At 40.2% G+C, this 16,543-nt stretch overlaps 1 protein-coding gene across 1 annotated transcript; it reads left to right on the top strand.

The window, feature by feature from the left end:
* The first annotated feature begins 5,322 nt into the window (after positions 1 to 5,322).
* On the top strand, positions 5,323 to 11,556 carry LOC145441398 (uncharacterized). The gene is made up of 5 exons (XM_080319252.1): positions 5,323 to 5,413; positions 5,908 to 6,228; positions 6,900 to 7,031; positions 9,333 to 9,545; positions 11,323 to 11,556. The coding sequence occupies exons 1-4, from the start codon at positions 5,323 to 5,325 to the stop codon at positions 9,539 to 9,541; spliced, it is 753 nt and encodes a 250-aa protein (XP_080175378.1). The 3' UTR covers positions 9,542 to 9,545; positions 11,323 to 11,556.
* The last annotated feature ends 4,987 nt before the right edge of the window (positions 11,557 to 16,543 follow it).

The following is a 16,543-nucleotide window of genomic DNA, read 5'->3' as shown; positions in this document are numbered from 1 at the left end:
CATCTGATGTCATCTTCCGGTTGAAGTCTATTGCTATGCTTCTTTTGTTTACCGTCAGAGTTGAAAAGCCAGATTCACACAGGCACACAGCGAAATTTTTGTACTGTTCAGTTAACCAGCTTGTTTCGAATAACCGCGCGAAGCGCGAAATATTCTATATTTCATGATTGAATCGGTCAATATGATCGGGAATGGCATATATATAGCTAAAAAATTTTTATCATGTCTCTGCTCATGTAATCAGATTTACCGGTAGAGCTGAGTGAGGCGTTTCGGAAAGTGATATAACTCATGCGTATTTTTTCTTGGGGGAAGGGTTGGCTACCCAATAATCAAGAAATCCAACATCAATAAATCGCGCACAGCGCGAGTTTTTTTTTAAGTTTCATAAATTTCGAAAAAAGATACTCAATAATTTATGTTAATTCACGAAATAGTTTTGGTCCACCTTCGAGCTCGCCGCCCCCCCCCAATTATAGGGGTTTGGGGTGCGGCAGTTACGGTCCTGCATACGTGTGTTTGAAGAGCTGTCCTAGGGGTTTATACCTGGCATATTCGGTCTGTGAATTTTGAATAGTGAATACTCCTCAATAAATTCCGAGTCCATTCGTACTAAATTCAAGTCAATCCGAAAATTTTTTGAAAAAGTGACATAAATTTAAAAACAATACTTTAATTCATATTAATTCACGAAACAATTTTGGGCCCCTTCGAGCCCCCCACCCTAATTGGGGGGTTCGGGGTGCGGCAGTTACGGTCCTGTTCCCTCCCACTACCCAGCACTTCTGTCATCACAGAGCAGCTATTTGCTGGTTTGACTACAGAAGACACGCAACCACACCAGTACGCGGGACAATCGCCTATAACTGTAACATAAAATGTAGTGTCAACCTATACCAGTAACGCTCAAAATTTCGCGAAAGCGTTACTTCACGTCGAACTAGTCGTGCTGGATGCGTTTGTGACGCCATCATTGGCCATCCAGAGTTAAAAATGAGGTTTTGTAAACAACACGCAATATAATTTTCGATACATACATTCCAGAGCAGTTGACTGGTAACGGTAATTGCGCATGTGTCTCCGTGAATAAGTAGACTGTCCTGCATTTAATTTTGAACAAATGCGTCAATTCCCCACCAAAAACCATTGAATTCCCCACCAGTGGGGAATTCCCCACCGTTTGGGAACCACTGGTTTAAAACATAGTGCTTCTGAAAAAGGCCATTAAAAATATATTTTTATTAAGTTGTATAGTTGTGCCATAATTGTGTAAATATTTTCGGGAAACATGTAGTATGAGCCTACGAACGATTTGCGCCCGATATGGTCGACGTACACGATATGGAAGGGTTAGAACTAGGGATGGTGTGAACCTATGAAAGGTTCAGGTTCGTGTGAGCGCGAACCATTTTGAGAGGTTATGTGTGAACGCGAACGTGAACCTCATGACGTCACGTGGCGTCATATTGCTAATTCCAACACTGCATTTCAGTGGAGTGATAGCGTATATTAATGTACGGACACTCGGACAGTCGTACACGATACCTAGCAACGACTCTGGCAACATCATGCCACAATGTTGAAGTAGGCCTACATATTGACGTTTTAAACGTCGCCAAATGTATCAATCGGGGCAATCAAATGGTATAATATTCCAATAAAATCAATATCTTCCGTCGCTTTGTCAACAATTTCGACGAGAACTTACGCCTTAACGGTCAAGGCCAGACCGGACAATGTATTCGACTTCTGAGTGTTGCTAGCCTACGTTGATACTGAGCAGAGTGTAAAACGGTCTTCTATACTTGCTACCGATATTACCCCATGAACAAGTTATACAGCAGTAGCCAACACCCCAATTACACGGATTTGGTTTTTATGATACAATAAACATAGAAAGGCAAGATGGACCCCGTACGCCTGCTAGATTTATTACATCAGACGACGATATCAATTTCATTGATTCGTTGAATTGGCATCACTCGCTGACTGCATATGTAGTGTATTTCCCTCTTGATGTGGTGTGATTGCGGGTCAAGCTCACAGCAGAGAGTCACTAAATATTCACAACGGAAATCTGGATATTACGAGCAAACTTTTGTGACAAAGCAAAGAAAGTTTTTGAGATTGTCATGTCAAGGTGCATGCTCGTTTAGTGTTTATTTTTTATGCTGCCAGCGCCGTGCATAGAGTGACCCGTAGTTGAAATGCAATGAATTTCAACCAAAGGTGTTACAATGAAATGAGAATTGTAATACAAGGAAAAGGTTCACAGTGCAGAACCTACCAAGGTTCGTTAGCGAACGTGAACCTCTAAATTTCTGAGGTTCACACACAGAACGCGAACGTGAACCTCACGTTCACACCATCCCTACTAATTATAATATCAATGTGACAATTCTTGTGGGATGTTGAGAAATAATTATTTGTAGCTAACAATCTAAATTATCCGTGCACACTGTAGTATTTATTACTGTGGCATATGTCATTGTCTTTAGATTTATTGAGACGTGAATACGTTGAAGCTGAAGAATATGAGGCTGGTCGCTGTATTCCTAGCAACCGTTGCATTCTTCATGTTTCACGCTGCTCCGGCGGGTGAGGAATTATCCACTGCCTGCCACCATGTTTGAATTGACAAGACTACATATTTCTGCAGAACAATGTTCCGTTTATAGCGATTGTGATTGGAAATGGCTTGAAACTCGTTATTGCATCAATGGAGATTGCAAGTATAAACCCGTGATATTGTGAGTTGATTATTTTCTTGACCGTTGTCCACTATTCTTACGACCTCTGGATATATATCTATCTCACGTTCACACCATCCCTAGTTAGAGCCCTCGAACTCGTTGTTGGTTCAATAGTTATAGCATATAGTTATGTACAATTGTTACGGAAGGGATGTTCTGATGATGCTGACCGCCGACGGTAAAAATGCTGCAAACCGATGTAGACCTGGTCAGAGATATCTTTATTCCGTTCAAGACTGGGGTTGGAAGCCTTTTTTCGGCGAAGGAGTCTATTTATTCTATATTATCATTCGTCAATTTTATACACCTGTATTGTCACCATTAAAGATCCGTGACGTCATGGCTTAAGAAACAACAAAAACATGTTTGAACAGTTATATAAAACTAATTTCGATTGAATGTATAGAATCATCTCATATCTATATGAGAACTACTCCACTATATACTGCGATGCTTTTTATTTTCAGGCCCCCCCCTCCCCATATCGCATCCCTGAGCGCAGCACCCCTCATATTGCTTTCTGAGTATTTCCTCTCATTCTAAATTCAAATCGACCTTCGGGGGCGCTGAAGCTAAGGCAAACGATCACTGGGCTACACCAAGTTTTGAGAAACCTGTAGACGCGAGAGACTGATTGCTGATTACCCGCAAATACTGAAGACTGTCTCGAACCATCAAGTCTGTGGTGCACATCGCATATAGGTTAGCACAGGTTGCAGACCAGAGGCGGTTACCATAACCGTTTCTGTTTGCAGTTGTTTTATGATAAATGCATATGTATTGGAGCTAACCGCCTTATCGAGAGTGGTTCATTTGATGATGTATGGTGACCGTTGTATACGAATATAATTTTGGACAACACCGATATACGTAGATATTGGAAGAGCGAGAGAGATGGAAAGTACGTAATTTTTTTAATTGGGTTGTCTCGTAGAGTATGAACGTTTGAACAATACAGCGCCTGAAGCACGCGCAGCACCTGCTGCGGTGCTTGAGAAGTGTAGGTTGTAGGAAAGATCTCCTTTAACGGCAAGGTAGTAGCAGTGTTGGGATGACTCGAGTCATGACTTGACTCGAGTCAGACTCGAGTCACTTTTTCGTATGACTTGACATGACTCGAGTCACATTGCTAAAATGACTTGACTTGACTTGACTCGGCGTATCAGAAATGTGGATTGACTCGTGACTCGGAGCAAAATTCACGAGTCAATTTCAAGTCATCAAGTAATCGGTGTCGATAAAATCACTGTATCTTGCACATGGTCAGATTGTTCGCGAAACGCTTGTGTAACCCGTGAGAGCGACCAATCATTCAATGATCGTGCGTGTTACTGAGCCTCCATTGTTCTCTCACAAAAATATTGATCGCAAACGAAGTGATTGAAGCTTACAGCTTACGTTGTCGTAAACTATAGTATAGTTAAGTAATTTAATAGCAAAAAGTATATTTCTGTTCTGTGTTCTTAACCTAACCAAACCTCTTGTTTTCTTGTTTAATTGAAATTGAATTCGAAAATAGTTTATATAGTCCTTAACCACAACAGGCTCGAATTGTATCATATCAATTTGCAAAAGGGTAATGTATTGCATCTTATCAATTCGTTTCTCTGTTCTCTATTTTGGCTGGTAACTATAAACTGAGGCTGTGCAATTACTTACGTAGTTTATTAGTTCTACTTATATGTGAGCGATACAGCGCCTTACTTGCGTGTATATTTAACGCTATATTCCTTCATCGGTTCAAAGTGAATGACCATGACCACTCAATCTGTATTTCAGACAGCTAGCAAAGTACAATGACGTAATCACGCCTCATACCTCGAAAAGGCAATTTGACTTGAATTGTGACTTGACTCGTGACTTGACTTGACTTGACTCGACTTGACTCGAGTCACCTCCAAAAATCGACTGACTTGACTTGACTCGAGTCACCTTCGAAAATCGATTGACTTGACTTGACTCGAGTCAAAATGTGCATTGACTCGAAATGACTCGTGACTCGAAGGTAGTGACTTGATCCCAACACTGGGTAGTAGCTCCAATAATTGGAGAGTATAAAGGCCAGATTAGTTGTCCTATTAATAAGTGACAAGTTGCAAGTTTTATTCTTCATCCTTTTTAGTATGAATACGGGACGGTGAGTAACTCAGCACCCAGTACCGACATTTGGGTTGCATATGCATACGCGAATCAAGTCACATGGATGGAAGTCCGGCTGTGGAGTCGCAGTTGTGGAGTCGGAGTTTCGTTAAATGTTATCTAGATGGAGTTCGTGTTGGGGAATTTCTGCGACATGTTTTGGGTCATAGTTCGGGAAATACATACTGACTTGAGTCGGAAAAGTTGAAATTCTTTGAGTCTGACCCGATTCTGAGTCTCGGACTTGGCAGTATATGACCCATTCCACGTCAATTGAATATGCCAATTCATATAAGCTGATAGAATGCCCTCGATAGAATGCTGATGCCATCACCGAAGCCGTTCCAGCTAGTGAATATTAGTGATGTTGGGCGCACGAGAATAGCTAACTTTGACCAAGAACAACAACTATATTTTCAAACTGAAATACATGTCAGCGTTTCGAAATGCCTTCTTCCAAAATCTCAACTCAGATCGCGCTTCGCATGCGGCCCTCGAGCTGCGTCTTGGTGACCCGCGCTGTAAGTGAATGGAAACCAAAATAAAAGGATTTTTTTACAATTTTGCAATTTACGCACGTTACAGTTTGTCGGAATGAGCAAAATGTACTATATCGCATGACGACATCCCTGGGGTCCAGAGGGTTCCGTTTATGTGTACTGCATTTTTGCGCTTTCCTAATTGCTACACTCAAATCTGAATTCGTGGGCTATACCTCTATCTGAAATGATGTATTCGGTTCATTGACATCGACTGGACAGAGTGTGAATGCAATTTTTCACACTTGAAATTGCTGACGAATGCATTTACAATCGACAGTAGGGTGGCAATCGGTAGGTTACAAGATTTTCATTCAGATTTCCAAGCAAACCAAGCCCCTCGATTCAATCTACGTAATTGATTACGAGTGTCTACCCAAACACATCGGCCATGACTTGAACATTTCGATTATAGAGCGATATATTTATTAGAATACGTAAGAAACATTTCAACCATTACCTCATATGCTCAACAGGGATACAACCAAGACAAGCAGTATATTCATTTCTATCTACAGGAATACATTTGGTGCCACCTGGTGTGCCACGCGTTCCGTCACAGCAGTACCTCTCCTGCGAAGATGAAGACACGGAAACGGAGCACTATGGAACCCCGCTTCTGGGACAGTCATTGGAACAAATCCCCACAGCTACATACGTAGAGATTGTAGCCGAAACCAGTGTAAACAAATGGGATGTTTCGCGGACGGATTTTGCCGAAACGTCGAATACTGAAACGGACAGTGACGCTCTTGTGACTATTCCAAAACATGTGTTGACCGGTTATCCCATAATGGGTGAGTTGCTCCGTTAAATATTTCACAAGACATTGAATCGTTTTTGCACACCGAACATTTTTAATTTCACGCACGAGTGCAGAAACGGAAGATGTCAAAAGCAGAACTACGTTAGTATGTCGTTTAAAACGAATTTGAGGACTCTCCATGACAGCCCAGCCCAATTTTGCAAGGTTTTTCTTTTGGCTTCGATTGCTTATCATTCAGTTCTGTTCCGCATAAATCCTGTAAACCTATTTTACTGGATATCAAATCTATATCTACTTCTTACTGAAGGATAAATTTTAGTGAACTATTGGATAATTATGTAAAAGCTATTATAGTGTAGAAACCGAAATTGTCTGGAGCCAAAACAGCTTCAGTCCGCATAGTAAGAGCTTACTAAGAGTGAAGAACATTATTTTGAAGAAGAAAAATTGCATCGTTATCGATAATCCCTGACGGAACTCCCTAATATGCCACTTCATGAATGTGGTCTTCATAAATTGTCTTGTAACCACCGGTAGCGGGAACGTCGTATTGAGCAGCTCATAATGCATATAAAATCCGAAATATATTTGAATTTTGAGCCCAAATTGTTATCGCTAATATATAATAGTTTTGCAGTTGCACTCTACATTTTCTGTCGATATGAAAATGCGATGTATTTCAAGTAGCCACAATTTTTACAGCCGAAAATAATGTAGACAGATTGGTGGTCTCCAAATCTGAAGTTCCCGAAATTGTCAATGCTGGAGCGGTCAGTGACGCGTGTACGACGACGACGACTCCAAAACATGTGTTGGCCGATTGCCAGATAATGGGTGAGTTAATAGGTTAGGGTTATCATACGACATACGTCCTCTTTTAAGAGGATTTGTCTTCTTTTTTGACTTTTTTGAAAGCGTCCTCGGAGGACACCCTTTTGTCCACTTTTTGAGATTTTGTCCTCATTTTTTAAAATATTGGTCAAATTTACGGCCAAAATCGACTGAGATGCCGTAAATCAGCACTGAAGTTACGCTCAGGCGGGTATTTAGGGAGCTGAGTCGGAGATGACCTTTTTTTATTTTTTAGTCAACCACCTGACAATGTGAAGGTAAAAACTGTATTCTGGTCGCTGAACGAGAAAGTTGACCATTTTATTTTTCTCAGGAGACCGACCACGAATTGTGAAAAATTTACCATCATTTCATGATTTCCCACCGGTTTTTCATGTCTGAAAATTCTGAAAAAGGATCCTTTTTTCATATTTCCAAAATATGGTAACCCTATATTAGGTTGAATCTTTAACGAGGCACCTTACCGTTTATACTTACCTAATAGTGCTAACTTAAAGTTCATAGTATCTGATATAATCGAAAAACATTTATTCCGCCTTTTTCCACCAAGGGAGACGGATGATAATTGACTATGCACTCTTAGCAGCGAAAGGACTGTGTTTCTACACCCTAAACAGAACCCAATTCAAAATTACATATCGGTTATAAATCCTACGTGAATGCCTTCCAATGTCCCTACGTGCGATTGTCATTTGACTTAAAATGACGTGTTGGATTTTTCCGTGGTGTAAATCTGAGGTTCTGGTTTGGTGTGGTGTGCCACGGGTGTATTGTACACGGACACACTTTTTTCGTTCGGAGTGTAGCACCTTTATGTGGTCTAGAACTGGCTTTGTCTAATCTTTGGGCGCATGAAAGGTAAATATATTCGATTTTTCCAATTCATCCAACTCTATCACTTCATAATGAGTGATGGGCTACTCTCGACACGACACGAAACGCAATACTCGATCCACAAACGAATCATTCTGTACTTGATTTTGCCCTGCTTTCTGAGCTCTCTAGATATCTGAAGTTTAGTTGATGTTGTTGTCGTCGAAGTAAAATACTATTACCAACCAAACAAATTATCATTCACCAATACATATGTAATGAAGACTCTCTATCACTCGAAACAATTATTGGAGTGGTGACGGAAAAGGTCTGTATCGCTATTTCTATAAGACAGATATCGGTCATATATATAGTGAGGGGTGGTAGTCATATCTTGGTACTCAAGTCGCCATAAAAGTAGAAGTAACGCTATAGATTTTGTCTTTAGTAAAAGGTGAAATGGCGATTTCCAAGCATGTTTGTTTGTTTGTGGTATTCATTGTGTTTGTCGACTACTACGGTCATTTACACCAGGTCAATTTACTTCATTTTTATTCCGAAACTGCCGACTTGGTAGCACGGCAAAATTCTAGGCTTTGTACAAGACGCCGCTTACACTGATTGGATAGCGAAGAGGGGCCTAGATACTCCTCTAACACTTGAGTAGGGCTTCAGTAGTTGGAATCGAACCCGCAACCCAGTGGTGTTGCAGGCTTGCAGCTGTAGGTTATACCACTACGCTATCTCGCCACCGCTTGCAATCGTATAAAAATGTGAGAATTATATGCCCATAGTTTTTTCTAAAACCTCACAGCTGTTAAGTGATAGGAATAGAAGTAGTCTGAGATCATAACCACTTGAGTAGGTATCCTAGGGTTACCATACGTCCTCTTTTAAGAGGATTTGTCCTCTTTTTTGACTTTTTTGAAAGTGTCCTCGGAGGACGCCCTTGTGTCCTCTTTTTTGAGATTTTGTCCTCTTTTTTGAAAATTTTGGTCAGATTTGGAGAAAACTGACGCTCCGGCGGGTATTTCGGAGTGAAAAACGATTATTTTAACTCTGGGCGGAAATATGACTTTTTTATAGTCATCCACATACCAATGCGGGAAGAAAAACGGTATTTTGAGCTCTGAGCGGAAAAGATCACCTTTTTTTTCTTAGTCAACCGATCACAAAGTGGGAAAAATTCACCGGTTTTCGAGAATTCTTCTCCGGGTTTGCAAGTCTCAATTTTCTGAAAAAGTGTCCTCTTCTTAGATTTCCAAAATATGATAAGCCTAAGGTATCCCAGACGGGCCAAATGTACTTGACTGCTGCGAAAAGTATAAGTATATGTCATTGGTTACCATCTCTATATATCGGCTATGCTTTAAGAATGACCGTACGATATTTTGCGATGCGCTTTTACATTTTAATGTTCGTATGGCACCACCTTGTCTGGTATTTAAAAAAGGATTTTATTTCATGCAGCGCGCAATGACATTCCTGAGTCCCGTAACATGAATCTTGAGACTAGATCACGCACAAGTCCAGAAAGAATCGCGTTCTCACCATCAACAGACCCGTCTCGTAGACGGAGGCGAGCAATGAAAATTTCGAAGACGAAAGGCGACAACGCGACGCGCTCTCTGACTCTACATGGATCGGCAGTAGCATACTTGGCCCCGAGGAGCAAATAACAAAGTATAGTTATTCTATTATATTGCCTGCTTAATTATTGTCTAGGTACTATGCTTAGGTAGTACTATTCCGATCAATTCCTCTTCTAGACTTAGTGGTTTTTGAGCTGAAACCATATACATTTCCAATTTGGATATCGCAAAGTGGAAAGTGGTTTTTCATGCTTTTCATCACTTGTGTAAGTTAAATTCTCGTGTCAATCGACAACCCATCGTGAACCGCTGTAAGTAAATATACGTTCGGAAATTGCACTTGCGTATATAATATATATATATATAGAGAGAGAGAGAGAGTTGCCTATCTTGTTATATCGATAGTACCACCTCCGATTAAATACTAAACGAGTGTGACTCGATGACCCAATCTACAAGTGGAAACTTTCATACCTTTACTTATCTACTCCCACCTTGCGTATTTTTTTTGGCTCGCGTTGTAAATATCTACTTGAAATTGACAGTTATTCCGGAGTTTCGCGTCGTAGCTCAACGTAACTCCAGGTGAAATAGGAGAGTTAACTACCGTATGCGCATTTAAAATATCAGGGTCATTTCTCCACCCTACTAGCGGTGAAAACGATCGTTACATTTGCCCCTAGTTACATTTGTCCCCGGTCTCCCCTACTTCCACTTCTACAAGTTACAAGGCGCACTAAGGCGTACCTCTGTACTAAGGTATAAAGAAGTGCTAGGAATGGTTTGCATCGCTTTCTTATTGGTTAAATCATCATTCCTCGTGACAACCGTCCAAAAAAACATCTATCACGCTAACTGAGTGTTCTCTATGAAAAAGTCACCTACATTTGGAATGTGGAGTCACTCTTCATTGTTAATGGTCACTAAAGTACAACCAGCAATTTCGACGCGAGCCTGTATCAGATTGACTAGGGAGAAAATGCGCTTTGAGAGTGTTTTGTTTTGTTAAACTGCTTTAGCACTTTGAACCGATTCACTTCAACTTATTCAACTTGAAGTGGCTTTGTATTATATTGGAATTTATACTGCTACTCGTCGATACATGGGCATGTGGGCTCCCACTTTCGTATTTTAATGGTCACGAAAATGCTTATAAGGTTTTTGAAAGTAGCCTACACTTTTCATTCACTAAGGAATGCGACTCTCTAGAGCAGTGGTGTTCAGCCTTTTTTACACACGCCCCCATTTATGTTTATGAAGAATTGTCGGGGGCCCTGATCGTCATATCACAAAATGTAATAGAATGCTAGCAATCCCAACGGATAGTTTGGTGACACGGCAGTGTTGACGAGAGAATTCTCGAATATTAAATTAGGACAATACACTGAGCAATCTTTATGACTATGAGGTAAATTGTACAGAGCGAAAAAATATTTTCGGTTAACCGCACTTCGCGATACTCTTCAGCTTCTTTCACGAACCCCCACCCCAAGGCGGCCCGCCCTAAAGTTTGTGAACCACTGCTCTCGAATATCTTGTTTGAACTTGTTTGAACCACTTGAGTACAGTTATAAGATTCATTCAAACTTTTGTGTGAAGTAGTTTTTGACTAAAATTGAGAAATAAAACATATACTTTTGTTTAGGTATATATGTACGGGGTCAATTTCGTGTTTTCATAGCCACGAAAGTTCATCTCGAAATTACGAAATTAACCTACCTCTGTCGATAGACTTTTCGCATCATTCATTTTGACTATATGCTTGTGGTAGTTATATTTTGTATTGTTATTCACTACTTCGTTTGTCTTTAGTTAGGCACTTATTCGATTAATAATGCTGACTTATCTACCAACTCCGTACTTGGCAGTTATCCCACACGGCCCATTGCCGATGACCGTGGCCGTACCCGTATCCGTATCGTAGACCGACGAATTGCTGGTTACCGTGATGATCAATCTCCCGAAGTCACGCCGCGAAGGGGACGCAGGAAACGCGATTTGGCTCTGCAGAAAAAGAAAATGCGATCTAGTAAGGTGTATACGCTGTAGAGTGGAAATTAGAGAAAGGCTTGTTATCAGTTAAATCACCGTAAACGGTGGTAAACGGAACCTAAACCTATAATATACCTTGGGTTGCATTCGAACCTAAAATCAATTTAAAACAATCATGTTTAAAATAAGGCCCTTGCTTAAAACTTGTTTTTTTATTGTTTTTTTAAGCCACGACGTCACGAATATTAAATTGTGACGTCATGGGGGCTTGATATTGACAATTGAAAATATAGGATAAATATATCTCCTTTGACGAAATATCTGTACTGTACCTGTTGAACCTTACCATCCCATATCGATATACGTTGGCAAAATTCGGTAGTAATTGTGCGTAGGTGGAATATATTTACACAATTATGGCATAATTTACCGACTTATACAACACAATTGTTTTAAAGGCCTTTGTTTAAAACACTGTTTAAAACATGTTTTAAACAACCACTTGTTTTAAATGCAACCCTAGCAAGCCAGTGGTTCACAATCTTTTGAAGTTCACCCACAGACGCGCGCCAGCTTTTAGTTCGAGTATAGCTAAACTATTAGCCGTCATCCGGTTTGCAAATGTGAACTCCTGTCCACTGCAAACTGCAAAAATTGGGGTTTTCAAATAACATTTGTGAATACTTTTATTGTTTCGAAGCGAATTGACCTAATGGTGTTTGGTATAGCGGCAGCTCAGAACTAAGTCTTGACAAACGTTGTCAAGTCTAGGCATCCGTGCTATCGATTTGTTTTGAACTGGAGACGAAAATCCACTGTGACGAAGATAGTTGGAGGCGAATGGCATAATAAAACTTGTAAAACGTAACACTTCCTGCGGCACTTCATGGTTTAGCTGCAACATCAGGTATGGAAATTTAGTCACCGATTTAATTGTTATCTACTAAACAAAATCCAAAGCGCGATGATGACGTAGTGCGGCCGGAAAACTGTTTGAAGTAAAAGCGAAAGTAGTCGCAGTCAGTAACCAACTGTTCAAGTAATGAAGGTTGTTAAAAAAATATCCGTTCATTGTGCTTTAGAAAAGTTCCCTCGGCTTATATCAGTCTGTGTTCAACCTTTTGATATTTTCGGTAGCTTTTGCATCCCCTAATTATTATGTGGCGGTTATGTACTCGCATGTTAATGTCGCCCGCAGGTTTACATATATTTGCGTGGAAACATTTTCAACCCCGAATATTAACAAGACAAATCTTTGTTCCGATCTAACTTACGTTCGCGTGTATTTTAGTAAGGGTTTTCAAGTCCGACATGTGGCCCGTGCTCAAACCTTCTCAACTAGTTTGATCGACCACAGATGTCGCATTGACTTCAACAGCTATTGAAGTACAAGACGTTCACAAATTCATTAAATACTGCATTCGGTCTACATGGTTTAAACTTATAGTTAACATTAGATACGATTCCTTTTATGCATAGGTGGTTAAATCTGATATTATTGTATTGAGTCGAGATTCCGGCCCACCATGTACTTCGTTTTCCCATATCCAGCACGCCCACTGGAGTAGCTAACCCTAACCCTGCCTTAATCCATCTTTTTGCCGCTAATTGTAATATGTTTTCGTATTCAGAAAATCTGTGCAAGATATTAGGACGTTTGTTCGCGAGTTTTACGATCATGTCCATATCAGGAGGCTTCGTTCTGGTGTTGTGCATTATAATAACGAGTGAAGACACAGTGGAGTTCAGTAACGAAACTGTTTCGGGATTCAATACAACAATCGCCACTCGACCGATCGGCCTTCACCGGTTGAACCCAGCCAATGCGGCATCATTTGCCGCCAGTTGTACTGTTATGTTTGTATCGTTTATATTCGTTATTACGGAAATAGTTAATTTGTGTAATCATTTCCACAACCGTGTTTAGCGACTACCTTTAAGCATGTTTTACCGACTTTGTCTTAAGATTTATTTTGGAATACGTATACCATTTTAAATCAGATGATAGCTTTATACTGGCGCAATAAATTTTATTTCATAAATAGGCAGACAGAATTCAATTCAAAGATTTTAAACCGAATAATATAATACTAGACATTATAGTGGTATAACAGTATCGTGGATGGCGTGGTCATGGTGCGTTCGCCTGCAGTCGTAGTTTTAGTCCGTTGATAAGGATGTGGGTATCACTGTGTCGATATTTTAGGACATAAAATAAAAGGCCAAGAGTCAGAATAACAGGTTGAGAACAATATATTACGTACGAGCTGCAAACTTCACCAATTAGAATAGTAACATATAATATGTAACGAACATGAATAACAAAGAACACATGATTGCATATAGCAACATGATGAGTAGTGATTTTGTATGATATATAATGATTATTTTGAAATTACAATATGTAATGTAGAAGAAAGGCCGAAGATTGGTATATGGATATTCACAATAAAATTCTAAGTTATTATGGTTCAAAACATCGATTGCAATGTTTTACACTGTGGAATCTGCAGAAAGCTGTAAATGGCAGTTTTGTGACTGCCATTGACATTTAATATTAGAATCTAAATTATTGGACCGGTTGTTGGTACAGACTCATGGCATGCATCAGGTGTTGGATCTGGAGTGCGTATGAACGAAACAGTGGAACACTTTACACATCACCGACTCCGACGAACATGTACTGTACCCATTAATGACGCGACCGCCGGTCCGTGACATGTTTCCCGCGAAGTATATTTGAATTTTACATCTCAATTCCGAAATGCAATGAGAAGGACGCTTATCCATTAACTAGAGAAATTAAACATTAAATTATAAATTGATGCATGAGCTACGAACGTATTTTCTGCATTTGTCGTAATAGAGGAGCAGTGGTGAAAGCATCTGAACAGAGGCGCGAAGCCGCCGGAAAGAAACGATCCAACTTCCAACAACTGCAATAATCCTAATTATATCGCGCTTTTAAATTTAATAGTCGCGTCGTACCATACATACAACTAGGGTTGCAGTTAAATCAATAATCAATTTAAAGCAAACATCTTGAAAACATGGCCTTTTAAAACAGGTTTCTTATTTATTTAAATCGAAGTGGCTTACAAGGTTGAGCTCCGAGTATACTCAATTCCGACACATTTTGCAGGATGCTACTCAAGTAGCGCATTGTATGGCAGGCCAAAAGTACTCAATTGAATTATTCTCTCGCCATACACGCGAGATCCTCAGAGAAGAATTGTTTGTCCATTGCAAAAGTGACAAGTTGAAATGGCGTGCGGCCCGTGCTGTTGGTTTTTGACTTAGCTTATGATCATGTACCTTTGAGCCAAGCTCAAGTCGGGTAAAAGTTGGTATTAGACACCACAATCGCTGAAATATATATCAGTTACCTGCTACCACAGGACATGAATATTTTTTGTCAAGTTATGAAACTGAAAATACTTTCCTTCAGCACACAATTATTGCCCCTTGTAAAATCCGAATATCATATTTGAAAAGTCTCTCAACAGTCATAATCTTATGCATGGCATCAAACTATGCATTAAGATTACAAAAATTCTGTTTGTTTGTTATGAATATTTTTTATATCACGAAAAGGGGCGCCCGAAATTTTTCACTATCATCAAGGGGGCGTGTCTAAAAAATTTGTGAACCACCGCAATAGAAAGCTCATAGTCTGCTGTGGGCATATTTCACAATATTGCAATTGCTGTACAAAACTCTTTTTATGTGAAAGCTAAGAATATCTATAACTCCTATAGATCTCCTTCTAGATCAGTGGTTCTCAACCTTTTTCACCTCGCGGACCGGTAAAATTTCAAAAAATGTCTGGCGGACCGGTGAACTTTCAAAACTGAAATGAAGCCAAAATGTATAGTATTCAACCGTTTTTTGTGCAATTTATGATGCTGTAGAGTGACATTTAGAGGGTTTGGATCGTAATTAATTATCTTCATGATGGCATCCATGTTAGTTTATGGAAGTGAGTTTGCTGAGTTGAGGTTAAATTGCCTTGTCCAGACAAACGTGCTGCTACCGCCGAGAGTCGTTTACAGTCTTTCGCACCGAAGGCCGAGGTTTAACCGACCACGCCAACTCGAATACTATCCTTCACTTTGACAATATCGAGCGAAGAAGTGTTTCGGAGTCGAACCAAGAACCTTGTCGTGCTACCTTGCTCATTGCTCACTGCCACTAGACGCAGGCTACTCTGGCAACTACGAATGCAATGCGTGCCGCAAGAAAACACCTTATACAGCAGACAGCAGCTTTACCGGCCATCCGCAAATCCTGGCCGAAAATGCACTTCGTCAGCCCACCCCAAAAAACGTTGGTCAGCCCACAGGGCGATAAGCCGAACTTCCGGGGGCTTCGCCCCCGCCCAGACCCGACAGTTGAATGGATGCTTCACCAGTACCTGTGAGAACATTCATTCCATTCGGTGTAAGCAGAGAGTTTATGCAGCTTAATCGCGACAATAGCGAAGATTTTCATTCATGATTGAATCGGTTTTCTCACTGCCGCATTTTTGGACACCTTTCGAAAGTCTCATATTAACCAAAACTTCACTGTGTGCTGGTACGTCTTGGCGCGGTAATGGATAACGCCAAAATGCCTATTTTTATAAATCATGCGTTTTCCACAGAGAAGGGTACCTAATAAGCAAGACAATTATAGACACTAAATCGTGCAAAGCGCGAAAAGAAATTGAAAAATGTTGGAAAAAGTTTCAAAAAATACGCTATGATATATGTTCATTTGCAAAAGAATTTTGGGCCCTTTTCAAGCTCGGCCCCTCTCCAATTGGGCGGTTTGGGCTGCCCCATTTACAGTCCTGCACAAAATGAATGAATCGAAAACGAATGATCGCGCAAACTGCGCTGTTTAGCGATGAGTCAGCTCGTATCTGTTCTGTACTTGTCGCTCGCATGTCCTCAAATGACACATCTTGAACCTTAAGTCAAATCGAACAGGTTTCCAGGCCTAATTTTACCACCCGAAGTTATGAATCAGTTGAAAATTTGATGTTTTATTTATTTTATCAATGGACAAACCTTCACCATTGCATCTTGGAATTAAGGTATAAAATTGTAATATACC

Source organism: Botryllus schlosseri, chromosome 1 (assembly GCF_051294905.1).
Source record: "Botryllus schlosseri isolate E-star chromosome 1, Bs_hap1, whole genome shotgun sequence".
NCBI classification, from domain to species: Eukaryota; Metazoa; Chordata; class Ascidiacea; order Stolidobranchia; family Styelidae; genus Botryllus; species Botryllus schlosseri.
This window is presented reverse-complemented; position numbering and strand designations above follow the sequence as displayed.

Excerpts from the sequence above, each read along its gene's own strand:
- LOC145441398 (XM_080319252.1), top strand. The coding sequence starts at position 5,323 with ATGTCAGCGTTTCGAAATGCCTTCTTCCAAAATCTCAACTCAGATCGC. Across the intron at positions 6,229-6,899 it reads GACCGGTTATCCCATAATGG|CCGAAAATAATGTAGACAGA; the intron begins GTGAGTTGCTCC and ends CAATTTTTACAG. Across the intron at positions 7,032-9,332 it reads GGCCGATTGCCAGATAATGG|CGCGCAATGACATTCCTGAG; the intron begins GTGAGTTAATAG and ends TATTTCATGCAG.